The 27,947-nt window shown below is 41.3% G+C and overlaps 2 protein-coding genes across 3 annotated transcripts; one reads left to right on the forward strand and one right to left on the reverse strand.

Moving 5' to 3' along the window:
* Window positions 1-22,428, forward strand: LOC115024250 (neurabin-2-like). The gene is given in 12 exon segments (XM_029455666.1): window positions 1-410; window positions 661-1,520; window positions 1,522-2,169; window positions 11,460-11,592; window positions 13,843-13,963; window positions 14,281-14,385; window positions 16,961-17,093; window positions 18,635-18,787; window positions 18,904-18,957; window positions 19,690-19,919; window positions 20,005-20,101; window positions 20,972-22,428. Coding segments are annotated over 11 exon segments (2,472 nt in total). The 5' UTR covers window positions 1-410; window positions 661-773; the 3' UTR covers window positions 21,023-22,428.
* On the reverse strand, window positions 22,426-27,844 carry prdm9 (PR domain containing 9). Of its 2 annotated transcripts, none has more exons than XM_029455664.1 (7): window positions 27,708-27,844; window positions 27,222-27,329; window positions 27,052-27,144; window positions 26,188-26,465; window positions 26,027-26,094; window positions 25,465-25,655; window positions 22,426-25,257 (listed from the first exon to the last, which is right to left on the reverse strand). In XM_029455664.1, the coding sequence occupies exons 2-7, from the start codon at window positions 27,316-27,318 to the stop codon at window positions 23,189-23,191; spliced, it is 2,796 nt and encodes a 931-aa protein (XP_029311524.1). In that variant the 5' UTR covers window positions 27,319-27,329; window positions 27,708-27,844; the 3' UTR covers window positions 22,426-23,188. The 2 variants fall into 2 exon arrangements, with proteins under 2 accessions (XP_029311524.1, XP_029311525.1); XM_029455665.1 differs by having other exon boundaries at window positions 27,704-27,819.
* Window positions 27,845-27,947: the final 103 nt, after the last annotated feature.

Below are 27,947 nucleotides of genomic sequence, written 5' to 3' on the forward strand. Positions count from 1 at the left end.
CTTGCTAAATCAGGTTTCCAGGTGCTTTCAATCATACATAATTACACCTGACTCAATGTCTGGATATATATCTATATTTAATTAAATCATAATTTTGTATTTTCTCAAATAAATTGAGGTAATGTAGGCTACTTCTTGTTTTCTATTTAACAGCTACCCTCCTGAAATCACTGATTTATTAGCAAATTAGTAGTGAAATAATACCAATATCTCACTACAACATATGAAGTTACGTTAAATCGCACACAGAACTGGCTGCTATGAGACTATTACAGTAGCCGACGGGCACTATGACCCGGCGGCTCCCTCCTCCATGCAGCAGCACTCTGCCGCTGCGAGAGGAGGACCAGAAATCTGCAGCTCCGGAGTGAAGAGATCAAAATGATGCTGCCTGTAAAAAGGGATTAAACGTAAGCAATCTGTCGTCAGCTGCGGTAAATCGGCGGCTCATTACTGTTCTACTTTTCTGTGCAAATATTTTTTTAAATGACTAATGCAATTATCTGTGGGGTTAAGGTTTACATTGTGGTAACTGCAAGCCAGCTAATGACAGATGCATCGTGCTCACTTTCTCCTTTGCATTGGACGAGAATTGCAGCGGATGCAAGCAGGCCTTTAATACGATCTGTTGTTTTTGTTTCTCTCCATCTGCCGGTCTAGTCTGGGCGCCACCTTGCTCGAATCGGCTGCTGGTGGATAATACAGATTTGCCACCGGGGGTTGAGAAAGGAGACATGCCGTCGCTGAGCATCCGTTGCGACGCTTGACTGACCATGATGAAGACTGAATCCACATCCAAGAGCACCGGCTCTGGCTCCACGCTCAGGAGCCCATCCCCGCACAGGAACGCGTATGAAGCGGGGATGCAGGCCCTGAAGCCCGTCAAAGACAATGCTGCAAACGGGGACATGCAGGATGGCCCCCGAGGGCGCAGGTACGGCTCCAACGTACACCGTATCAAAAACATGTTCCAGCAGATGACGACCACATCCCCAGCCGATGCAGAGGGAGAGGAGTGCACCAGGAACGTAGAGAAATCGGTGCGCCTCTCCCTCCCCAGAGCCGGGAGCCTAAACGAGAATGTGGACCACAGCGCGCTGCTGAAGCTCGGGTCCACCGTGTCCGAGCGCGTTAGCAAGTTCGACATCACCAAACCAGAGAACGGGCACCCTCGGGCCTCGTCACCCAGCTACTCCAAGCTGCAGGAGACCCGCCGCATCTTCGAGCAGCAGCAGGAGAGGCAGCAGCAGGAGAGACAGCTGCAGGAGAGGCAGGAGGAGCAGGAGGAGGAGAAGCAGCAGCAGCAGCAGCAGGAGAAGCTGGCCACCACCAGGGTCCTGCTGAAGACAGACAAGGCCTCAGGCTTCCAGGATGGCAGGTTGGATGTGATGGCTCGTTTCAATGGCAGCACAGAGTCTCTGGACAGCCTGGACACCAACGAGGCTGTGTCCCCTACAGTCAGCCAGCTCAGTGCTGTGTTTGAACGGGCAGCCGAGCTCCGGAACAATCTTCCACCGCCTCTCATCTACCCCACCACTTCCTTCCCGGGGGGTCAGTGCCAAGGTGGGTGTGTTGAACTCCAAAATAATCACAAAGAGGGTTTGTGCCTTTGCAGCAGACGACCAGGAAGAAGATATAAGCAATCAGATGGGCCAAGAGGGGCCTCCAAGGGGAACCAGGGGGAGGGCGACTTCTGCATCTGAAAGCATTAATGGGGGCCAAAGCGCCGTAAATAATGAACTTTACAGTACTGTAGGAGAGCCACATGAGCAGAGAGGAAAGACAGTTTCAGATGCAGGTGTTGAGTTCAAATCTGAGGAACACTATGGGGCCAATAAGGGGCCTAAAAGCACAACACTGCAAGGTGACATCCACATCTCTGTGGAGAACGGGGACACCGCTGCTGAGAAGCGAAGTTCTCCAAAGGGCGGTGAGATGGAGGATGAAGACAGGACTCTCAGAGACGACCAGTCGGGGCGTGATTCTGTGGATATCAGCACCTACAGTGCAGTGGGGGAGGACTTTGGAGGAAGCCAGGTGGATGAAGAGGAAGATGAGGTTGATGACCGTTACGACCCCGAGTCCAGCTGTGCAGAGATTTCTGGGCTGCCTGCCGAGGAGGACCCGCCCCCCTCAAGAAAGATCCGCTTCAGCACGGAGCCCATCAAGGTGAGGAATTATGCAGTGGAAAAACACACAGAATTAATTCTAATAACTGAAGGTAGAATATGAAGTTGTTATCTTTCCGACTGTACCAACATAGTCTCTTCTAATTAGGTCCATATTCTGTGTTTGGTTTGTTTCATCCAGTGTGTTGAGAGGCTGGTTCAACTTGACCTTAAAGCTTATCTACCATGTTACAGTCATAGTCAGCGCCGCTGTCAGCTGTTTTAATGAACTCACTCAGCTTCTGCCGGTGTCAGAATGATGCTGACATTTTGATTTTACCCTGTTTCAACACAGGGCTTTGCACACTACTAACACCCCCCTCCCCTCCACAGCAGCCAGTAGCTAATGAACGGTCCTGCATTCCTACTGTGCAGCTGACATGGGCCCCAAAAGATCTGCGATGTAGATACTTATCTGAAATGCAGTGGGAGCTGCTGCTTCTGTAAATAATTACTGGGGGAGGAGGAACAAAGAGGCCTGGATAATTAGCCCTGTTTTTAGAGAAGTGGATACTCTGCTGTGGCCAATGCAAGGTCAGCGGGAAGTCCATGGGGAGCTGGGTGAGGAATGGATTGTTTTTGTGTGTGTGTGAGAAAGAAAGGGGGGAAGAGAGAAAAGAGACTGTGATCTCCTCTTGGATCAGTGAGATGAGAGAGGAGGAGAGATGAGGAGGGGGTGGAGTTGATTTAAAGTGTCTCTCCCTGTCTGGGGGTTGGTGTAATGATCTGGAGAAGAGCATCAGATCCTCTCTCTGGCTCAGTCTCTCTGCTCTGCTCTGCCTTGAGGTGTGAGGCATACAGAGACTCTGCCAGCTAAAGTGGGCACTGACAGTGTGTATCGCAAACATTCCCTCACGCAGAAAGCCATTTCAGTGACTAAGGGCTCCTGTTGAAAAAAAAAGTTGAAAGTTGCTCTTGCTCTCCTCCCATGACTGCACATCGGCCAGTGGGCCAGTCAGGAGAGCTTGATATTGGAAAAAGGGCTGCACAATATATTGTATTTTTATCGTCAATTTGCGCACTCAGGGATTTAAAGAGAGTATCAGTAGAACATTGCACTTTAATATTGAACAATTATTCTCTTTTTATTGGTGCCTTTTGTGTTCACTTTGTGAACAACATTTTTATTTAATTCAAGCATTTTGTGGTATTCGAGCAGTATACTGAAAGCAACAGAAAGGCAGAACAGAGTATACTGTAATTTCTTTTTTTTATGTTAAACATTATTGCACATTGCATACTTTCCTTATATCTTGCAGCCCATATTTAAATATTATTAGACTATATAGGCTCCTTTTTTACACAAAGCCTTAACAACACTTTGGTGATCAATTCTTCATATTTGGCTATAAGAGTTGTGACAAAGAATTAAACTTAGGCAAGATCATTTAGAGCTGTAGAGTTAACTTTAAAGGTTTTGGTTAATGTACTTATTTGCTTTCTTGACATGAGTTAGATGAGAAAATTGAGACCACTTTCATGTCTTTATGATAAATATGAAGCTACGGCCAACAGCTGGTTAGCTTAGCTTAGTTTAGCACACATACTAGAAACAGGGGTAAACAGCTGCTGAAAATCTGCCTCCCAGCGCCTCTAAATTTTGAAACCCATTTCCTAAAATGTTGAAATTTTCCTTCTAATGTCCAACTAGCTTAACTAAGATTACAGTATTGGTAAAGTGTGCGACAGTTGGTGGTGGTAATGCATGAAGATTACTAGACGATGTAAACATGGATGTAAACAATGCAGGTTACAAATATATTTTGAAACATCAGCTCTGCAAATGTTTTCATGTGGAAGGAACTAATCAACACATTTGTCAGGCCTCAAGGACACACACAATGCTCACTGTTAACATACACTTTTTAAAATAATGTAACCTATAAGGCATTTATGCACAGCAATTTCTATGAGTGTGTGTTCTAAATGTACGCAATCATTGACATATCTGTGCTAAGCCAATATTGGGCTCTACCCAAGCTGGATGGAGAAAAAAATTCTGCCAGGCTGAAAATCCCACGAATCCCTTATGAATTATGCCTGAGCTTAGTATGTCTATCATGCAATTGTATTGCAGGAAGAAAAAAACAAAAGCAGACTTCTATCATATGATTTAATCCTCATGAAATCAAAGACGGATTGCAGGAGGAAACATTGTGTACGATTTGATAAAGAAGTCGTAACTCATAAGCTTGATAAACAGTCAGAATTTGGTTGTGACCCTGCAGTCATCATCGGAGAATAACCTCCTACTGAGTCCCTTCACACTGTATCAGTGTGGCCTTTGTTATGGAGATTGATGCAGGGGTGGTTGAGAGTTGGGGGGTGGCTGAGGTCAAATGGGAGGGGCGTTATTTTTCTGCTCAAATGTCATGCGACTGTATAGCTGCCAGCGACTAAGTCACAGTGTCAGTTTCAAACAGGAAGTAACCATTTTTAGTGCATATTTCCCCTCTGTGTGACAATTCAGCTTACGACCGCAATTAAGTCTTGTTGTGGTGATGGTGGTTGGACGTATGGGCGCATGTCTCTTTTCTTTGTCGCCGTTTTACACTACACACTTTCTGTCTGTCTGTCTGTCTGTCTGTCTGTCTGTCTGTGTCTGTCTGTCTGTCTGTCTGTCTGTCTGTCCTCTCACACTGGCAAAAATAGCATTTCTGCTCCGACTAGAGTTCACACTAGATCCTTTGTTTGCTCCTCCTGACACTCTTTCTCTCGCTCCTTCTTTCTCCCTTTCGCTCTTTGTCACCAGTCTCCGACTGTTAGTAAAAATAGCAGCATTGTTATCGTCATAGACTTGCTTCGCTTTTCAGGGCCGCCTCCCTGTTCGAAACACAGGAAGCTGCCTGTCATGTCTTATTTATTTGTTTGGCTTGTTTGTTTTGGCTCCTTCATTTTATATCACACCTGTATCAACACTGTAGTTCATGGTGTAACCTCCTGTGGTTTTTAATTATTTATCCTATTGTTAGAGGAAAGCGTTTTAAAAAAGAAGGAAGCGTAAAATATGATAATCTCCACTGGATTTGAGCTGTGTTCCCTCCAAACCAGAAATAATCAGATTTATTTTTCATGCTGCAGAATCACCTTGCTCCCTCATCGCCTAGCCTACTCTTACACTTTTTTATCATCCCGTCACCACACACACACACACACACACACACACACACACACACACACACACACACACACACACACACACACACACACACACACACACTTTCTTGTGGATTTCTGCTGCCTACGCAACTCTGAACAGTCCTGCCAGCCTGCTCAAAGAATACCTATGATTTTGTTTCGCACTGTATCATTAACACAAACTGTTCTCATATTGTATTAAACCAAGGGTGTTGAATTTTGACAAACATACGAGGAGACATATAGCATTTTAAAGCAATTCTAACCACAAATTGCAATATAGAAGAGCGGCCAAAATGTTTTGTGTTCACCACTAAGGTCAGCCAGGGAGAGGTAATACATCACCATATGTCAAGGTATCTTCAAACTGTCTTATTACTTAGACTCAGCAGGCCTGCAGTATTTCATACAGTGCATTACTCACAATCAAGAGAGGTGGGAGACCAGATGGATTATCAGCAAGGTCACTCTGCCCCACTTCTCAGTCCTGCTGTGGTGGTGGGTTGCAATTTCCCTGATACTGCAACAAGCAATGTTATGCAATGATGTCTGAGCGTCCAACCTGCCATCATCTTGTCAAGCTTAAAAAAATAAACAAACAGAACAGTGTCCGTGTTCAGTGTAATGAAGGAGAATGTCACCCAGTGTGGCTCATTGATGTGTTTTTAATTGTTTTTGGACAACAACAAAGGCTCTAGCTATCAGGTCATTGCTCATTTTCATGAGATTTATTGACAATAAGAAAAATACAGAACATCAGGAGCCTTATCTATAAAAATTACAGCAATGCAAGGAAAAGGTAAAGAGAAAGACCCTGTTAGGAAGTTGTAAATAAAAGCTTTGCAAAATAATGTTGAATCGAATTAAATAAGAAATGTATCTCTTTCATATCTTATGATTCCCTAGATCTGCGTACATGGATGTGCTTATGCGCAAAGCAATACAACATATGTAAAAAAAATTATAAAAATTATACATTATTAAATTATGATAATGTAGCAAATATAAAATATTATAAAACATAATATAGTTGCTGTATCCCTTCACATACTATTAGTGCTATTCAGTCCCTGACCTTATTCTCATGCTGCCGTGTCTCTCCTCGGGGTCAGCGCTAAGCCTAAACATGACTGCTGACCAAAGGCTGTCCTGCCAAAACAGACAGGCTCTGGTGCCATGCAGCCATTACTATGACAAACCTACCGTATCCATTTTATTGGCTGGAGGAGAGTAGTCCAGTGCAATGGCAGCCAGAACCACATCCTTACTTTCTGCCTGCGTGCCGCACATCTGGGATTTGGATTAAGCCCCAGTTTTAGGAGGATTTAGATGCAATTACCTGCCACTTCTGGACATGTTTAACTTGTGGTAGTTGGGGAAGCGATTAATAGTGGTGTAATCAAACTGTTAAGAGGGAAAGTGCTTCTTTTGGCCTGCATATATACTTAACTTTTGACAGCTTGACAAAGTATCACACTCAGGCCTGTCACTATAATTACATTATCAATTTATAGTACCATATATGAACCTGACCTCAATCATTTTTGCTGACCTCGATATTGCCCTTGTTATGTTTAAATGCGTTTTTGTTTACATAAAAAAAGTCAGCAAAAGTTTTGCCAACATGATGCCAGAAAAACAGGAGGGTTTCCCCTACCATTCTAAGACCCGGGCATTTTGGTTGTGTTGCTTTATTTTATTGCTTTTATTTATGTAGGATATTTTAATATTTCTTTTCAATTCCAATGTCTGAATATTCTTAATTATTTTTGAAAAGGTTTACTTGCATTATTATGCTATTATATTATCACTATATCAGTGGCATAAAATGGTCTTAAAATTACAATAATATCGTTGGTGACAATTATTTCTGGGACAATATTTTGTCTAACAAAAACACAGCGTTCTGAACCCAAAATGAAGCTCTTACATTATGCATGGTAATTACTTTGGCATTTAAAGGTAGAAATGGCGAGTGGCAGTGAAGCTCACATTCCCGACAGCAGTTGAAATAATAGCAAGAAGTAATAAAACTGATGGAAAGTTGGGTGCCACAGAATGTGGAGAAACAGAGTGGAAACACGCTATTTCTGTTGTGAAAAAACCAATGGCACCACCTCCACACATCCTATTGGCCAAAATTAGATGTTTTTTTGAAGAGTGAAAGAAACACAGCAGTGGGGGAAGGGGGAGGTGTGGGTACTGACTCGCTAGTTAAACCACCACAGTGTTACCCAATCGCATTGTAGCTAGAGGGCCGTCAAGAGGGAACCACACTGCAGGAGCCTCCAGAGCAGCTCTGTCATTTAGCCATCTCTCTGTTACGACATTGTTAAATGGTAGTTGTGACTTACTGCGTTATTTTTATACCTTTTAAAGTCCCAAGTGGTTGCTCTGTATAGACACCAACACAAGCTGCCCACAGAGCTTTTGTAGGACATCCCAGGCGGCTCGTAGCAGAGGGAGGGAGGAAGGGAGTTTCCTGGCCATCTGTTAGCTTCTCTGACCTACTATCTGCCACAACTGGAACAGAGTCCTTCTCCAGCCCTGCCCACTGCCCCCACCCCACCCCAAATACCCTGCCTTTAATCCCAATGTTTTTCTTCCAAAGATAGCCACCTCACCGCTCCAGGAGTTCATCTTCTACTCTACATACTTAGGTGAGGTTGGGGTGAAAGGTTGCATCATGCAGGATCCCATTAGTCTGTCTGCCCTGATCACAGAGGAGGAAGTAGATCTTCTGTCGGGAAGCGAAAATGTTAATTCTGTGTCAGCAAGGGAGGGCTAGATTGTAGCCTGGCCTGATCATAGCACCGGTTCTGAACTTGCCCGAGGCTGCAGGTCACGACACACATCCGATCATGGCTGTGTTTTTTTTCCCCCCAGTGCCACGTTAAAACGCTGCACCACGTTTGATCTTCTGCAGCATCGTGGGCCTAAAATGAGAGCACCACAAGCCACCAGCTGTGGCCTCTTGAGCTTTAAACTATGTGAGTGAAACTGTGCAGCGTGAGAGCGTCACAGTTCGCACGCAGGCTTGCAGTGCACTGTTGTTGTTTTATGCTCTGTTACTTAGGATGCAAACAGTGTATTTTGTGTGTCTGTAATCCACATTCTGCTAATCCCTCTAAATGCGAAGGTAACCTAAATCAAAATCCATTAGACCTCAGTGCTGCTCCCATGCTATCTGTCATCTGCAGTAGGGTTTGGTTCAATTTGATTTACTAAATTCATAGTGTAAACTAAAATCAGTACCGCTGCAATTTATTATTATTATTTGCATCATAGATGATTCTATCAATTATGTTTCATTGATTGTTCTGTCTGTAAAATGTCAAAAGAAAATAGGGTAAAATGTCCATCATTTCCCAGATCCCACGTCTTCAAATTGCTGCTGCTGTTTGTCTGATCAACATTTGCTTGATAAATAAATAAATAATCTACGGATATCAAAATCGTTGTCAGTTGAAGAATACATTCAACAAAAGGGAATAAGTTTATTTCTCAAAGTGGCAAATTTGTCCGACTAATCCATCGGTCTTAAACAAGGGGTCCGTGACCCTTAGGTGGGGGGGGGGCTGCTAAAAAAATGTTGTTAAGATTTTAAAGATTTGTTTAATTCTTTAAACATTACACTTATTATAATAATAATAATAATAATAATATAATATAATATAATATATATATTATTATTATTATTATTATTATTATTATTATTATTATTATTATTATTATTACAGAGATCAATCTGCCTATTCATGAACAAAAAACAAACCATTGAATTAACACAACACTGTTTAACTGTTACCCATGAAACCTCATGAAATCACGTGAGGCACACACACAGTGATTTCCACTGGAAAAAGATTGAAGACCCCTGGACTAATCGATGCAGCTTTATCCCAGATAAACTCTACAGCAGCATGTCATTACGGCCTCATCATCACTTGTGTGAACATACAGTGATGGTGGTGACTTGGCTCAAGGCGATAACATTTTAAACCCTATTCTTATGTGTAAGTAAGGCTTAAAAGTAGAAGGACAAGCTTGTACAGTGTTCAATGATGCATGGAAATACAATGATACTGAATAAATCGGAGAGAGGAGGGGCTGCTTACATTTCAAAGGCGCTGTCAAAACTGACAGGCTCTTTACTGTGGGGTTGCCAGGGAGACGGGGCCCATGTGACTGAAGGGTTTAGCAGTGAAGCTACAAATGCTACTTTGCAACACAGATGGACAAACTAAACAGCTAAGAGAGAAGTGAGAGAATGTAAACAAAGACTCAAGAAAGGAGTGTTAAAATGTTGCAGCAGAGGGAACAAATGACTGTGGAGAGAAAAGTTGAGACATTCGATAAAATAAATGGAAGAATGTGTGAAAGGAGAAGGTCCAGCTCCGAATTAGTGTGGCTAGCAGAGCATGCAAGGTGGTGCATGCATAATCACCTTGGAAGACTGAAAGTGAGGCTTTTAAAGATTCAGCTTAGTGTGTGCGTGTGTGTGTGTGTGTGTGTGTGTGTGTGTGTGTGTGTGTGTGTGTGTGTGTGTGTGAGCGTGTGTGTGTGAGCAGCAGCTGCAGATGGCCCTCCATTAGCATGCTGGCGGTGGTTATGTAAACTGTCATGCTTGTAGACCAGAGTGAATGTAGGAAACAGAGGCCTCTGTCTTCATGAGAGCAACTTCAGTTATTGTGATTGATTTTCTCCCCAGTGTGTTTGATGCACATTACCGCTGTGAAATGATACAGCTCGGGGGCCTCGAGGAAATGCTGCGGCTGTCTCTGTTGAAGTGGTCGATACATTTGAATTGCATTACGTCTGCATTAATAGTGGCGGTCAGTTATTATCAAATGCATGTATCTGGCTTATCTATGTCGGCTGCATTCTCCTCCGAGCGTTCGGTGATAGGCTGCAGTTAACATTTCAGAGTACAGAATACACTGCCATTCATCTGTGATGTCATTGAACTATTGCCCAAACATATAGAAATGAAAGGTTGCATTTTGTTCATTAGCATAAACAGACACATATTTCAGGATTTAAACTGAAATTAGAGCTGCAACAATAAGTCAATTGTAGGAAAAATAATCTGCAACTATTTTGATAATCGATTAATTTTAATAATTTGAAAATAATCTGCAGATTAATCAATAATGAAATAACTGAACTGAAATACTGGATTTAATATATGAACAGAAAAAAACTGCAGATTAGTTTTCTGTTGATTTGGTTTTAATCACCTGTTTTAATCACCTAAAGCACACACACACACACGTGCACACACACACACACACACACACACACACACACACACACACACACACACACACACACACGATTCAACACTTACCACGCTCCTCAGGGTGCACAGGAAGTGATGTGTTCTCGGTTTTCAGTAGCAGTTACTATATTTAGGTTACATGCAAAAAGAACCAAGTAGTAGCATCAAACAGTGATAAGCCACCATGGCTGCAAAGAAAAGAAAGGGTCATCTACAGACTTCAAGTAGCAGAAAATCCACAGAGACGTGTTACCACAGGGCAACACTGATTGACCTTTGGAAAGTGCAGAAACTCCACAGAGAGCATCAGTTATCACTAAAGAGGGGACTTAATTAGAGATTCTTTGACATTTTGGGAAATGTGCTTTTCCGCTTTCTTCGCCAAGAGTAAGATGAGAAAATGAATACCACACAAATCTGTACAGTGAACGTGAAGCCACAGCCAGGATATGGTTAGCTTATCACACAGACTGCAAACAGAGGAAACAGCTCTCATCAAACATAACATTGTGGTTTTTTTTACACAAATATGTAATGTGTTAAACCTTTTAGGTGGGTTTTATACCTTTGGACAGAGGCTAGCTGTTTCCCCCCGCTGCCAGTCTTTGTGCTAAGCTAAGCTAACCTTCCTGTAGTAGTAGCTTCATATTTAATAAACAGATATGAGAGTGGTATTGATCTTCTCATTTAACTCTCTAGAAAAAAGTGAGTATGCCAAATTCTTTTAATAATAAAGCATTTCATAAATGTTCCCCGTTTTCAAGGAAATCCAAAAAACTATGGATCTTACACTTACTTCCACAGTTTTAAACAAAGAAGATTTAGTTTGTGTGATTCTCAGTGTGATCGAGTGTCTCTGTCTTTTCCTGCAGGTGTTCGCCACTTACCCCAACGAGGACTACGACAGGCGTAATGAAGACGTGGATCCTATGGCAGCGTCTGCCGAGTACGAGCTGGAGAAGAGGGTGGAGAGGCTGGACCTGTTCCCCGTGGAGCTGGAGAAAGGTACGGAACATCATAAAGTTACCAATAGGCCTGCTGTCTTTTCCCAATACTCATGTGCACAGTGTTTGCAGAATAAGCATTTATTTGAACCTGCTTGGGGCACCAGGTGAGCGGTTTGCATGGAATTGGGAATCAGAATTAGTACAAAAAATGTTACATTCACAGGAAATTGAATTTGAAAATTAATTTAGGTGTATGTGATTAATTTCTTGCTGGACAGTTAAATGTGTCCTTTCTGTCTCTCTTTGAAGCCAAATGGAAAAAAAAAACACTTATGTAAAAAGGCCTTCAGTGTTCACCGACTGCCTTCTGCCAACCACCCTGTTTCCCCCAGTGAGCCACACTTCCCTCGACATCCCTTCAGTATTATGGTGCCTTAATATATTTATAGAGGACTATATTTAGTATTGTGTAAAGAAAAGGCTACACAGGATACCATATGTGACCAGCCTCTATATAAACGATGCGCTGCTGTTTCTACAAATTAATACGCTACCTCGGCACATTACACCTCAAGCAGGAAACCTGCGTTATTTAACTGATTCTTATCTAACTTTCAATATGTTCACTGAAATAGTGCTTTATTATTTCAAGAATCCTAGAGATGAAAATAAGTGCTTGTGCATGCTTTTATTTAAACTATAAATATATTACAGCAACATACAGAATGCTGATGTCAGTTTTTTTTAAAGTGCAAAGAAGAGATCTCACATCACTTGTGATCCTTGCAAAGCCTCCAGTTAGTCTAAGGATTGATTGAAGATCCTGCTGATACTTTAGAAATCTTTTCATGGACTTGTTCCTGACACTGTGGTTGATGTGCTGCAAAGATATACTGCATGTCCCCGGTAGACCCCCTCATATCCACAGACTCTCCGCTGCTCACTGTACCAAAAAGAACAATCAGAATAAAGACCTGCGGTGAAGCTGCCTTCTGCAGAGTTAGATCCAAACTCAGGAACAGATTGCTTCTGGATCTGAGGACAGCAATGTATAAGTAGAAGCTGTTTTTATTATTCCCCTGCTATGTATGCTTAGTTAAAACAACACAAAACAAATTAATTAGGTTTCTGCATTCAAAAAGGTTATTTGTCTACCATTAAGTATTTGTAAATAGTATATAAATAATGAATAAATTATTTATTTTAACGTAGTTGTACGCAGATATACAATTTTATTAATGTGTTTGTCAACAACTATAACTGCTCCTTGGGGATAAACATATACCCGATGAAAATATAGTAAAACATAGTCTAATATAATATAAAATATGTCTTTATAGGGGAAGTTATGATTGTTAACAAACACTGTACATCAATATACACTTTATAGCTGTGTACAACTACATTATAATGTATTATAGACCATTTATTAAATGTTCATCTACTGCTTTTAAATGAGAAATTGGGGAATTTAAAGTTAAGTGTTACCATTATTTCTTGATATACTGCACAGATTATTGTGAAATCTACAGATTGTACTTCAACAAGGTCAATGTATTAGATATGTAAAGTTACAATAGAGGAACACTGAAAGGTACCATGTGGAGTGTGTGACCACTAGCAGCGCTACAGAGCAATGTTTTTAAGAGTTTTTGTTTGTATCATTCATAAATTACCAGCTTGCAGACAATGCCATACACATCGGTGATATTCCGCCTACTGACAGTTGGAGAAAGTAGTGTGCAAAGAAATACAGTAATGCGCCAACAAAGGGAGGGATTACCGTAACACAACTGCGAGCAAGCAATCATGGATGTAAACAAGGCAAGGTTTAAAATTTGATTTGTAAATGTTTTATGAAGAAGGAAATGCATTGTCTGGCATCAAGGACACGCACACAATGTGTTTTTTTGTGAGTTGTAAATGTTTCCAACTTTGTTTGTTTACAACAAAACTCTGCAGGGCACATTTCATTTGACCACACCTGTGGGAAAGAGAAAGGGGCAAACACTCCACCAAGTCTTATGAAAATCGGGGCAATCATTTTTTCTGTAATCCTGCTGACAGACAAAGAAACCGAACTGAAAACTTAACCACCTCGACAGTGGTAGAAATGTAAACCCCAAGGGTGACGACATGAGCATGGAAAAGGGGCATGTGTTCCACCCACAGAGAGTGGTAACACCGCCTCTGTCCACCAGCTTGACTCACAGAGACATGACAGCATATCACATCAAACTGACCAAAAGCTGTTAAACATGGATTGCAGTTACACTATAGCAACAGCTGCTCTGGTATTCTCTTTCAGATGGTGAGGGCCTGGGCATCAGTATCATCGGGATGGGTGCAGGGGCTGACATGGGCCTCGAGAAGCTGGGCATCTTTGTGAAGACAGTGACTGATGACGGAGCAGCACAAAAGGATGGCAGGTATGTTAATGTCGAATTCACTTTGGATTATTCTGATTCCTCATCTGGTGAAGACACATGAGAGGAAAACTGAAAAGGCCTTTGTAAACCCTGTGTCAACCTGAGGTCAGCTTAGTAGTTGCAGTTTAATTTCTTGCTTTATTGTCCCACTTGTCTTTCTAAATCCTGGCAACTGAAAATATGTGTTACTGCCAACAATGAGGGCTTATAAATGAAGTGTTGCTTGTGTGGGCTTATGTATAAAGATGATAAGCAAAGGCCACTGTTGAGCTATTACAGCCAATCTTACATTTCTCCATTAACTGCCCCTCTTTCAGGATCTTGGTGAACGATCTGATTGTGGAGGTGGACGGGACCAGTTTGGTGGGAGTCACCCAAAACTTTGCCGCCTCCGTACTCAGGAACACCGAAGGAACAGTCAAGTAAGAGTTACTCTGAATAGTCATGATTTTATCACAATTGCTTTGATTCGCTTTAACGCAGAGAATAACAAGTCATCCAACACCAGCGTGGCGTTTATTGTGGACGGAATATCGTTCTGTCAGTTGGTCCACAACTATAGTCTTGACTGAAACATCTCGACAACCACCGGATGGATTGCCACGACCCCGAACTTCATACTTCACCTAGCTCCATCATTAGATCCACATTTTTATTTGTCCAGAACTTTTATTTATGACTATAAATACCTGCAAAACTTAAAGGGACAGTTCCCCCGGAAAATAGTTCCAACATGAAACTACTCACCACAAAGTATGTGGATTATCTTGAGTAACCGAGTCAAGAGTTATGGAAAGAGTATTTTAAGCGCTTTGAGCACCACAAGCTGAGTTCCATCTAGTTCCATTATATTGGAGAGAAGGCCGACATCTCTACAGATGATATTTCCCACACGTTGCAGATTTTGGGGTGAACTGTCCCTTTAAGACATTCCCACAAGCCTCAGCTGTACTTGGTGTTTAGTGCTAATTAGCTAATGCTAACATGCTGGTGACATTAGTAAACATTACCTGCTAAACATCAAGATGTTAGCATTGCATTGTTTCAGAGCATTAAAACATTTATTTATTTTTCTCAGAGCAATGCTGTGTTCTTAGCTAACTTAGTCTTACAGCAGCTGCTGCTCCGTGCCTTAGCTGCGACCAGGACATGCGTCTTGTTGCACTTTGCGCGCTGTGACATCAGCATTCTCACCCAAAGACATGGTTTCCTCTTGATACATATATATATATATATATACATACACAGCCAGTCTTACATGCAGGACTTCTACCACATCCTGCCCATTCAGCTCACACGACTGTAGATTTATATCTCAAGTCTCACAGGGTCATGATTATATACTTCAGTGTTGAAAAAGCTCCTTTCTGAGACATCCTGAATACGACCCAATGATTCCACAATAGAGCCACAGAAAACAGAGTTATCAGAGACGAATACACTTTTGATGCAGAGGGATATTTGTAGCAGAGCTCTTTGGCATTTTGGTGGAGCTGAGTGTTCCCTACGTGCTCCTTTTGTCACCTAGGCTCATTCATTATTCAGGGTTTTAGTGGTCAGCGCTGCTTGGGTGATTGTTAGTGTTGTGTGACTTGTGAAGATCAGAGACCTCCACAGATAGCTCATACATTATGGATCTGCTGCAGTGTTGGGGAAGGGCACTAGAGCTCAGACCTATTCATAAAAAACATCAGACAGACAAATAGATGGGGGCAGGAAGTGCGTTTGTGAACGTTTAATTACTCGTTAGTGCCGCAGAAATTGAAAGGCTGCAGCGGTTGGCTTAATAACCGTCCGTGGCTTCGTCATGATTTACTGTGTTTTTTCCTGTTCACTGTTGTTCATACAGCAACTTTAATTGGACAGAGGTTTGCGAGTCTCAATCAGGAAACATATAGCCTCTATAGTGAACTGCACAATGAGCTGAAGGAGAGGCAGAGAGGAGGGTTTGATTTTAATCACAGAAGGCCAATTCCATAGAGACGGCCTTTGTTCAGATCTAAACAGGAAGACGTTTTCTGTCATCGGAGAGCCAGCACATTCCTTACTACATTAAAACATAGAGGGCTGTAAGCAGTCTATTATATACGCTAAAACACTTTTTTGATTCCTGCCGAGCCTTTGCTCATGCTCCTTGGTGGTCAGAGGTAAAAAAAGGACCATCATGTTTAGCTTGCACATACAGTATCATACCAGATCAGATAAAGGTTGTCCAATCCTGTTTTTATCAATTACAAAATATCAGCAAAATCAAGTAGGTTGTTTAAGGTGTTGATGTCATCATATCAACTATTGCAACTCCCTGTACACATTTCTCTCCCAAAAGTCTCTCTTATTGCCTCCAACTCATACAAAATGCAGCAGCTCAGCTCTTAACTGGTTCCAAAAAATGTGACTATATCACACCTATTTTAGCTTCTTTACAGTGGCTACCTGTGTCTTTAACAATTAATTTTATATTATTATAAATATTTTAAAGCACTTTGTAAGGTCCTGTTTGGTTTGATGCCTCCCTATATCTCCGAGCTGCTCTCCCCTTTTGGCCACACGCACTGCCTCAGATCCTCAGACATCAAAGTGACCAAAGTCACAGCTCAAAACTAAAGGTGTGCATTTGCTGTTGGAGCCCCCAGAAATAGGAATTCCCTGCCAGAGTAGATCAGGCGTGTATTTAGAATCACTCCTCAAAACACACTTGTATAAAGTTGCTTTTTATTCTGGATTCCGATGCCCTTATATCTGTTTATTTAGAGTTTTACTAATTCACTTTATGTTTGTTTTAATTCCTTTTATTTTTACATTCATATTTGTTGTTGCTCCCTTTAATAATTGCTTTGCTCGGTTTTATGTCTGTACAGCACTTTGCCAACTCTGTTTTTGAAAAGCGCTATATAAATAAATAAATAATATAGATAGGACAACTTTAGTTTGGCCACTTTGAACATGTCAGAGTTGTTCAATCCTGACTGAGCTGGACTGCTGATTGTCAAAACACAGGTTTGTGATCGGGCGAGAGAAGCCGGGGGAACAGAGCGAAGTGGCCCAGCTCATCCAGCAGACCCTGGAGCAGGAGCGCTGGCAGAGGGAGATGATGGAGCAGCGCTACAACCAGTACATGGACGAACAAGAGGTTAGCCTTGATGCTCATTTTTTTAAGAATTGAGGAGAACTGGCGTAGGATCTAGTGTGAGCTGGGAAAACTGCTGGGTTTGTCATTCTTTAATCAGAGGTGGTGCAGCGTCTGCACTTGCACCGTGCAGAAACACACACACACACACACACACACACACACACACACACACACACACACACACACACACACACACACACACACACACACACACACACTTTAAGTAAGAATTAAGACGATCAATTCCAGTTTTAGAAAAACAACAACATTTAAAGTCATGAAGTTCTCAACGAAAGTACACTAATTAGTTTTAAAGTTTACTGGGCTGTACCAAATGTCTTTTTTTATTATTTTGTTTACGTTCAGAGCTTTTATTGAGGTTTTTGAATGAAGACTTGAACGTCTGTAATAATTTTCTGTAAAAAGTCATCACCAATAAATTTGATTTTGTGTTATTGTATAATACTAATAATACTAGTACAGCCTACTCTTTATCTGCAACTGTGCAGAAATACCGGCTCTAAACATAAAGAATAGACATAAAAAAATAAAAGCGGTGCATCTTTCGAATGTTGATTTAGATTTTGAATGTCAACGTTATGAATGAAGCTTCGAAGCTCTGAACTATCTGGTACAGCCCTTAAACTGTATGTGTCCTTTTCAACATCTCCAAGCACAAAATACTTCCTCAAAACTGAAAAAACAAGTTTTATGCAATCATTCCGTGGCACTGTATGTCCTCGGTTCCCCTTTAGGATTATGAAATATGTCCCATAATGAACAGAAGCGACCCTCTCTGGTGTGGCTGTGCTGTGTGTTTCTCTGGCGAGAGGCCACACTATTGTGTCCAGCATGTAGATCAGTCCGATCAAACGATAAGCTCAGCTCAGAAATGAGGACAAATCAGGATCTGAAATTCGGTGCCCTCCAATGTTCTTTGCTCTGTTAATCTCATGAGTCTCAGATGTTTTAGTTTTATATAAACAGAGCATGTGCTCTATAAGCGCCTGTAGTTTCATCATAACATCAGGGAGGAAGTTTCCCCATTCATGCAACTGATGGTGGGTGGTTCTTGAAAAGCATTATGTTGTATAATGGAAAGTCTAGTCTGCTCTTTGGAGTGTTCTCCATCTAGTGGGTGTTTGATGTCACAGCACAGAAACATCATTACATTACTATTTTACTTTGTTTTCCTGTGTGTCACATTTTATTCAAATATTTAACAACAAATATCAACAAATGTTAGAAATACAATCATTTCAATAATGTTACTTTGTGGAAAACAGTGACAAAACATAATCTGATGATAGATGTTTGATCAATTTGTCTTCACAAACATTAGCTTCCTCTATCTGAATGATTCTGGTTTACAATTCGAATGACCTCACATGATGTCCTGCTGCAAAACATGGACTGGAAATACATTGAATAAGGAAGCAAGATGTGACTTTAAAGAGTAATGTGGGTGAACTGGCCCTTTAAACTTTCTGTAATTATTTCTGTTTGTGAATGGGTTCCGAACCTGACCCTCATCCCTGCAGGGTGGTGAATACGGCACAGATGAGGAAGAGGACGAAGACGAGGAGGTCAGCCCGCCGTATCCCAGCGCTATCGAGGTGTTTGACTTGGCAGAGAACGAGGACATGTCGCCTCTGGAGACGGACCCTGAGAAACTGGCACATAAATACAAAGAGGTGAGAAATGAACTCCTTAATTGAAGCATTTCCTGTGTAATCACAGTTTCTGTACTCTAATGCGCCCAATATTATAACACATGTATTTAAAACGGTCATCTCTCTTTGTTGTAAAGCTCCAAATAAAGCATGCGGTGACCCAGGCTGAGATCCAACAGCTGAAAAGAAAGGTAGGTTCTTAACGAATGTCTTAATTGTTAATCCTCGGTATCTCATGATTCAACTCAAAATTGATTCTGGATTCAGTATATTGGGGTGCTTTCAGGGTCTACTCCAGTCCGCTGTGCTAATAAAGGCAGTGTGGCAAATGATGGCATGAAAGCAGAGTAAAGTGTGTCAAGATTATGGAGTTTTTATTTTTGAAAAGGTTTTATCAAATGATTTCAATAATTTAAACACACAAATGTAAACCTAAGACAAAAGGTAACATTTATTTATGATAAACTTGCACAAATAAACACTTTTTACCAAAAAGGTTTTTAGTATTTCACAGTTCTCAATGACTTCATTTAACAAGTTGAAATCATACACAAAATACAAATGCTACCTGTTACATAAATACAATTGGTAGGATTAGGATAGCTGCCTTTTCATTACTCAGAAACCAATTTCCAAAATAAATTGTGTACAAAATAACATGTAAAACTGGTATTTTGTTTTATGTTTTTCAACCAATCACGCAATTGACACAGTTTTGACTTGGTGTGAAGGATTACTGTCCACCAGTAGTAATATCGAAGTTCTTTTGTAGAAAAAAAACCCTGTTTCTTATCGATTCTTGGAAGTTGTGAACCGATTCAGAATCTTGGAACATGAATACATTTTTTCCCGAGCCCTACAAAGAAGCCTTCCTCATGATACATGATTACAGATTGAAATGGATGCTTCACCTGTCTTTCCAGCTTCACCACGCGGAGCAGGACAAGCAGCGCTGGCGTATGGATAAGGCCCAGCTGGAACAGACCCTGCAGGAGAACAAGGAGCGCATGGAGAAGCTGGAGGGCTACTGGATGGAGGCTCAGAGCCTGTGCCAGGCAGTGGACGAGCACCTGAAGGAGACACAGCAGCAGTATCAGGCCTTGGAGCGCAAGTACAGCAAAGCCAAACGCCTGATCAAGGAGTATCAACAGAAGTAAGACAGCATGACTACATAGAACTAAAAGAGTGATGTCATATTATACATTAGCGTTAAACAGGCTGACTGCTTCCTTTAACAGGGAGATTGAGTACCTGAAGAAGGAGACCCAGCGTTGTGCACAAGTTGGAGCTGAGGCCTCTCTTCTGAAGGAGGAGTCCGGACAACTTCAGGAGCAGGTACAGGAGCCGACCTAGAAACAAGACTTTTCAATAAGGACAGTTTGGCGTTGTGCACCCTATGGATGTTTTGAGCTAAAAGAAGTAGCTTTGAAACTGTTTTTCTCCCATCATAATAAACTGTATTTATATAGCACACAAGACAAAATACAAATGGTAGACAACCGATAATAAAAACAATTTAAAAACAGTCCAAAGGTTATACAACATCAAGCAAAAGGAGCTACATATGTGAAAAAGTAAAACAAGTAAAATAAATGTGAAGTTTTTGTTTTTGGGTGCTGCATTTTGGACAAGCTGTAATTTGTGTAAACTCTGTTGACTCAGACATATGTAGAGGGTAACAATAGTCCAAACAACAGTTAATAAAAGCACGTATGACTGTCTCTACATTTCTACTGGATAAAATGTAACTGATCTTGGAGAGTCTATTATAAGGCAGCAGTTTGCAGTGTTTTGGGCTGAACTGTCAATAAAGTTTAAGGATGGCTCTCTCCAACTTTAGTTGTAAAGAAACTTTTAATTGGTTTCTTAACTGCAGTCTGGGGCATTGGTAGTTTAAGAACAATTTGGCTCTTAACTGTCTTATGGCCTCTATGCAAACCATAACATACATTTCAATGTGAAAGCGGTGAAAGCTCGAGCAATAGGTACATTAACCCTTAGGGGATAATCTGTTCACACTGCAGTATGTTGGTGATAATATTTGAATGAAATTTAAATGTATGGTTTGCCAACAATTTTAAACCATATTAAATTGTATCCCTAAAAATGACTTCTGGGTTCTTGTATTGGATTCAGACATTTGGATCTTACTCTATGTAATGCTCACATAATTGAACTAACTGCATCTTCCTCTCTCCTCTGTAGGTGGCTGACCTGGAGTGCAGGGTGGAGGAGCTGAAATCTGAACCTTTATAAAAAGCCTTTTCGTCCGTTACCTATCTCAGAAAGCAGAACTTCACCAGACGAAGGAGAAGATAGTGTTATTGTTCTTGCAATGACCTGCAGGGTATTTTCTCGTCACCACCTTGAGCTTGGTTTCCGGGCGCATACTGTATACATGTGTCCCCAGGCTTAGTATTTCAGCCACTCAACCCTCTTACCCACGTTTCTTTCTGTTTTATGGGAACTAAAGAACGGTTTTATCATCACAAATACAGACTCTGTCGAGCTCTGGATGTACCGTTCCTTTTTTCATTTTCAGAGTTCAGTATTTAATCCCTTAATTGGTGGTTTTGTGACAGACCAGGCTGTTGCTTTTAATTGCCAAAAAACAAATCCCCTTTCTTTCTTTTGCCTAGTTTTGTGACCTTTTTTTCTGAGTGTGTACAGATGTGATACTGTGTGGTTTAACAATCAGTTTGGTTTGTATAAAATTTGAATATGTGTATAACATTTAACATAATATAAACTAATGAGATTGAGGGTTGTTGTATATTTTATGTGATGAAGATGTGTAAATTGAATGGAGATTGCACTGAAGAAGACATCAACAAGGTGCTTCACTGGAACGGAGGAATAAAACGGGAACAATGTTTTAAGGTGTCTCCGAAATTGTACAAACAGTAACCCAACCTTCGTAGGAGTCTTGTCACTTAACCTTTGAGAACCACCTGCTGCCTACCTTTCAGAAGTGTTTGTGTATTTTTTACACATTAAGACTCATTAACGAGCGTCCAATCCTCCGGTTTCAACCCCTCGCTTCTTTCAGAAAAAAAAGGACCACAGAAACAAGCCTCCACAACTGCTGTGCCACAAATGAAAATGGATCTTTCTGCCCTCAAAATGGATGTTGTCAAGGACTTGTGTAACTGGTATTAGTTAGGACTACTGATGTAAGAAACAATACTGGACTGGGATGTTAAAGAAGCCGTTACCAGCAGCAAAGTTATAGATTTAAAAAGCTTGTGTCTCGAACCAGCAGCTGCACTTGACACCGCTGTGTGAAGCACATGGAAAACACTGCCAGGTTTATACCTGTTTCAATTTACGCACAGTTTTAAATTGAGTCTACTTGTGTCAACTGTCATACCAGTATGTTTGTATAGTTCAGGTAAGACTGAAATATTTTAATTTTACTTAATATTTATAATATAGTCAAGTTGGAAATATGAGCTAACGAGGACAAAAACTGACAAAGGCAATGTTTAAAAGACAGTTATACTGTGTCATTAAAAAGGTAGATCTGGATGACTACAGAAACAAATTTAAGATTAATGAATTGAAAAAAAACAGGCATGTTATGAGTATTTTCATAATATTAAGGCTTGTACAGTGCACATGCTTTGCATTGTATGTTTTGTGGAATAAATGGTCAACAGTGATGGTCAAGTTGGTGCTTTTTATTTCTAAGCAAGTTGACATTTAGAGACAAACTTTTTCTTTTATTGAAGTGAATGACGTGTTTGTATTAATTTTGTTCTGCTTTCAAATAATTACCAAAATCATTACAATTCTAAACATAAATATTCAATCTTTTGGTTATGAAATGCTTTAGCTGTAAACAAACTTAAGTTAAAACAATATTAGACGTTCAAAAATTCTCTGCAAGAGCACAATCTTAAAGTACTTAACTATTTAGTGCAAATAAGTTTACACTTGCAAGAATTAAAAAGGACAGTTCTGATTGTTTGAAGCTGTTATCTCCCGCTATGCCCTCGTCAACGCCACCAGACTTCTTTGACAAAAACACTTTGGTGAATCCGAACTTCCCTTTTAAAATGGCAGTCACACAATGTAACTAACCGATAGAGGCAGTATTAAACATCAACTCCTGTGTTCTGGAAGGTAAAATTACTGTTTGTCAATGAGGTCTGGTGGCTTTGACGAAAACATAGATCAGTCAGAAAGGGCTTTCTCACAGCAAGGTAAAGCAGTGAAAATATTTGAAATATAGCGTACCCATAAACATAAACTTAAAGTTATTGATTTTTTTAAGTGGCTAAAATATGTTTTGCTGCTGCCCCATCCACAGCAGTGCGTTGCTTTGCTCCTCTGCGGTGTCTCCTGTCTGCTTCTCCAAATTGCACTTCACAAAATCCAAACAAACCCTTTAAGAATTTCTAAAATCCTAAAAATATGAGACTACAAGTGCATCTTCTGATGGTGTCTCCTGAGGTGATAGTTCCGGGAAAAGCTCTTCCCGCACTGGGTGCATTTGAACATTCTTTGTCCCAGGTGAAGCATTTGGTGAGCTTTGAGACTCTGTGGGCGGCTGAAGCTTTTACAACATTCGGGGCAGTTGTAAGGCCTCACCCCCGTGTGCTTCCTCTCGTGTCGCTTCAGGTCTCCCGACTGCCGGAAGCTCTCCCCACAGTGGGTGCACAGGTACGGCTTCTCCCCGGTGTGAGTCCTGAGGTGCACGTTGAGCTGGCCCGTGTAAGAGAAGCTCTTGCTGCAGTGAGGGCAGCTGTAGGGCTTCTCGCCCGTGTGAATGCGCTGATGTTGCTTGAGCCCATAGTGGTTTGTGAAGCCCTTCCCACAGTCTGTGCACAAGTACAGCACCTTCACCTGCTGGAAGCACGTGTGCGCTTTGAAAGCTTTGGTGCTTGCACAGCTCTTCCCACAGTGGGGGCATACATATTCTTTTTCCCCCTTCTCTTCCACTTGCTCTTCCTCTTCCTCCAGCTGATACACTAGGCTGTCTGAATCGCAGTGTGCCAAATACTCCACCGGGTGATGCCTCTTGACATGTTTAATAAGGTAGCTCTTCATTGTGAAGGAGAACTGACAAAACGAGCACGAGAAAGGCTCCGACGTGCAGTGATACTTCATACAAGTGTTGCTCTTCTGATGCTGTTTCAGGTTACCAGATGTAGTGAAGGCTTTGCCGCAGCGGTCACAGCTGTAGGATTTTGCATTTAAATGCACCAACTGCTCGTGTCTTTTCAGGAAGCCGGACTTTTTAAAAGTCGCCTCACACTGTCCACACTTGAGCTGTTTCGAAGCGCAATTGTGTGCTTTGAGATCTTCCGGGTTCCCGTATGTTCGTTTACAGCGATTACAGCTGAACCATTTGTATTTCGCTAACTTTCCGTCTGCGACGGCCTCTGGCTCGGCGGAGCTCCTCTCAATCTGCGCAGGGCTGGTTAATGGCTTCTTGCAGATGGCTGCCCTTCGTTTTGGAGCTATGAGCTTTGTTATGGCAGAAATTTTTGATCTGGCTCCAAGTCGCTGAGGCCTCTGATGTTTTTGCACACATTCAACAGATTCAGCCACTGAGGGTTGGAGGCTGAAGCCTGGATCGTGGCTCTGATCGTCTTCTTGAGTTTGCACTGTGGTCTCCTCTGAGTGATGCTCAGTTATGTGCTGCTGAAGGCTGTCCACTGAAGGAAAAGTCAGTGAGCACTCAGCGCAGCTAAAGGGCATGGTGGCAGATTCCTCTGGAGCCTCAATTAGTTTTTTTATCCTCTTGTTTTGTTTCTGGTGTCCCAGCAGGTGCCTGGTCAGGTCGTTGTACTGGCCGAAGCACTTCTGACACACGGTGCAGACGTACGGACGTATCTTTTCATGGACAGTCACCTTATGCTTCTTCAGGGATTCTTCATTTGTGAAGCTCTTACCGCAGTCTGAACAGTTGGATTGGGAAGTATTCTCAGTTACATCTATAGCTTCTGGTACATTCTCACTTATATGCACATCCTTTGTTTTCTCAGTTACAACCGGATCTGTAGAGTTTAAAACTTCTGATCTCAGTGTCAAGCTCTTTTTCTTCTCACTAATGTTCAGATTATGAACACTGTTTGCGTTTTTTATCACAGTCCGCTTTCTGTGAACTAGCTGGTGCCTGATTAAGCCAGAAGCCTGGGTAAAACTCCGCCTGCACTGTGTGCAGCAGTAGGGACGTTTGTTCGAGTGGACGCAAAGTTTGTGCCTCCTGAGGTGAGGTATTTGCTTGAAAGTTTTCCCGCAATCGCCACATGTTTTGGACTCGACAGAGTTAACAGATACGACCATCAGGGATGCGGCAGAGTGACAGGGGTCAGCATTGGAAGCAGGATGTTCAGGTTCAACCACCTCAGCAGCCGGTGTGCAGACCGCTTCAGGCTGGATGTGGGAGTATTCTGTATGTCGCTGGAGGAAGGACTCTGTAGTGAAGGACAGCTGACAGAGGGAGCACAGGAAGATCTGAGATGTCGCAGTTGTGCTACTCTCTGCAATAGAGAAGAGAAAAAAAAAAACGTGTCAACATAAATTCACCAAATTAAAAATACATATGCATTACAATACAATGTGTATTTTTGATTTCCAGGTAAGCTGGGACTTCAAAAAATAATATTGCATTGAAAACATTTTCACGTAAAAAAAACTAACTACAAATACATTTTTGAGTGGTGAAAACAAGGTTATAAAAAAGGTACCTGTTGCATTCAACTTCATAACCCACACCTGTGCCCAAGCTTCACTGAAACGGGAAAGAAATTTGCTGCTGGGCCACACCATGAGCTCCTCTCCAGGGTGTACGGTGCGACAGCAATGAAAAAGAATGCTGCCTTTGTACTGCACCGCCAGCAAATTCGTCTCGTCTTTATTACGAGCACAATTGACGTACCTGTGCAAGAATAAAGTGAATATAAACATTGACAGATCTTTAGATGCACCATCACCTGCAATATGAAGTGAGATTCCATGAGGTAAACTGAAACACAAATAAAGCATGTCCAAGACATTGACATTCATACATTAGCCGCTACTAGCATAACACACTCAAATCTTTGACTGATGTGATGGCGACAAGTTGCACTGTGGGTAATGTAGGAACCATGTTTTGACAAAAAAGCAGAATGCATTGGAGAAAAAAAAAGTCACACTTTATTTTCCTAATCTGTGCATCGCGAGTATGGCAATGTTATAGAAGTGCAATGATGGTGGAGACAGAAAGAGAATCTGACACAGCCACAGTCACAGAATTTGATACATTACCTCATCCAGTTTGAGTGTGAATCTCTGGCAGCATCAATGTACTCGTACTCATCTTTTTCTTTGTAAATCTGCCAAAGATTTGAGTAATTTCAAAACAAAATAGATATAAAAATAACTGCAATAAGAAGTATTTAGAGAGGACAAATCATATCCAAGCTCACCTCCCAGGAGAAGTCACTTGCCATGGCATCTTCCCTTGTAGTCACTTCCCCCTCATATGGTCCAAAATGCATTCCCGGAGACACTATCGGGCCGTGATTTATGACCCCAACGCCTGCACCGGGGATACTAGATCTGCCTATCATCAGGCCATAGGGCAGAGAGAGCAGGGCCCTCTGGGGGAGACCCGTGCTCGTTGGGAAGTCAAGAATAAAAGATGGGCCGTTAATGGTAGCGGGATCACTGTGGTACTGGAAGAGAGGCAGACACTCTTCACAATCTGTAAAACAGAAGAACACAGTCATTCAACCTACTGCTAATCAGTATAAAACCACTCATTACTTAACACATCTAGATATTACCATATTACCATTAATATGGCACATCTAAACATCAGATTTTATATACAATAAAACCTTTAACTATGGAACCTGCTTGTAATATTGTACACCCATGGACTACACAGGCATCTGTAAGTTTCAGATGTGTAGTCAGTTTTAATATTTAATCTATTGTTACAGTGCCATGTTTAAATTATGGCTGAAACTAATTTTAACGATTACTTTTGTAAAATATATTCAGTAGTTGGTAATTATTTTTCTGTCGATCACCTAATCGTTGAAGCTCTAGTTTAGATCACAAGTCTCCTTATTTTAATATAAAACGTATTTTCATTAATGCAAAGGAAATGTCAGTCATAAGAAGAGGAAAAAGGGGGAGGAATAAAAACAACAACATTGATGCCAAACTCATATTCCATGACATTTGATCATTTTCTGTGTCTTTAGAAAATGTACAAACTGTGTATAAGCATGAGGATGCTGTGAATATAAAGCAGAAGAGGAAAGAGTGTCTCTCTGTCTTACAAAAACCACCATCAGCCTCTGAATTATCTCCATGTCCCACAGTGTCCAGCAACTTCTGGATTGGCGTTTCTGTTTGCTCTAAAACCGGTATCACTAGAAAAACAAAGGCATTATTTAAGAAACTTATTTATAACAAGAATTTTAAAATGTTAACATCAAACGTATCATACCTGCAGGTATGCTGCTTTCAGGAGGTAGGCACTCCTCTGTTATAACAACCTCCTCGGTTGTCTCGACCCACTCCTCAGCGGTGCTCCTGCCCGACATCAGTGCACACTCTGTGGGGAGTTGGTGGAAACTATTAATCTTTATGACCGTTACTCACACAAATACATACAACTCGCAGGCTAACTTACAGCAACAGATAGACATCTTACGTTAGCATACTAGCTTAGCTTGCTAAATATCGGACTGCAAAACATTTAGCTGGCTAACATTAGATTTCATACAGACGGGAAAAGTAGTCCTAATAATATTCAATGGAAAGGGTGCTGTCAAGTTATGGCTAGTAAGACCACATTAGCATTGCTATCCAAGAGTTAGTAGCTGATGTGCAGCTATCACAGAAGCATCAACAAGATGAAGCATTCACCTTATAATATGTTACAGAGCAGTTAATACTTTCTACATAAATATATATAAACCTTTGTACCTACTCGAATCACAACGGATATATTCCTCCGACCGTTTTAAAGCTGGTTTTAGCTGTGAGCTAACGTTGTGTTGGTCTCGGACTAGAAACCAGAAACAAAACTATCCGAGGCCGCCGCTTCCCCGGAAGCAAATAAATCCTTTAATCTTTCAGCATAAAGGTCCATTTTAAGCAGTTCTGATCCTTTTCAAATTAAAGTTTTAAAATTAATACAATTTACCTAGATGCGGTTTATCTACTATCG

The sequence above is a fragment of the Cottoperca gobio genome, chromosome 19, assembly GCF_900634415.1.
Source record: "Cottoperca gobio chromosome 19, fCotGob3.1, whole genome shotgun sequence".
NCBI classification, from domain to species: domain Eukaryota; kingdom Metazoa; phylum Chordata; class Actinopteri; order Perciformes; family Bovichtidae; genus Cottoperca; species Cottoperca gobio.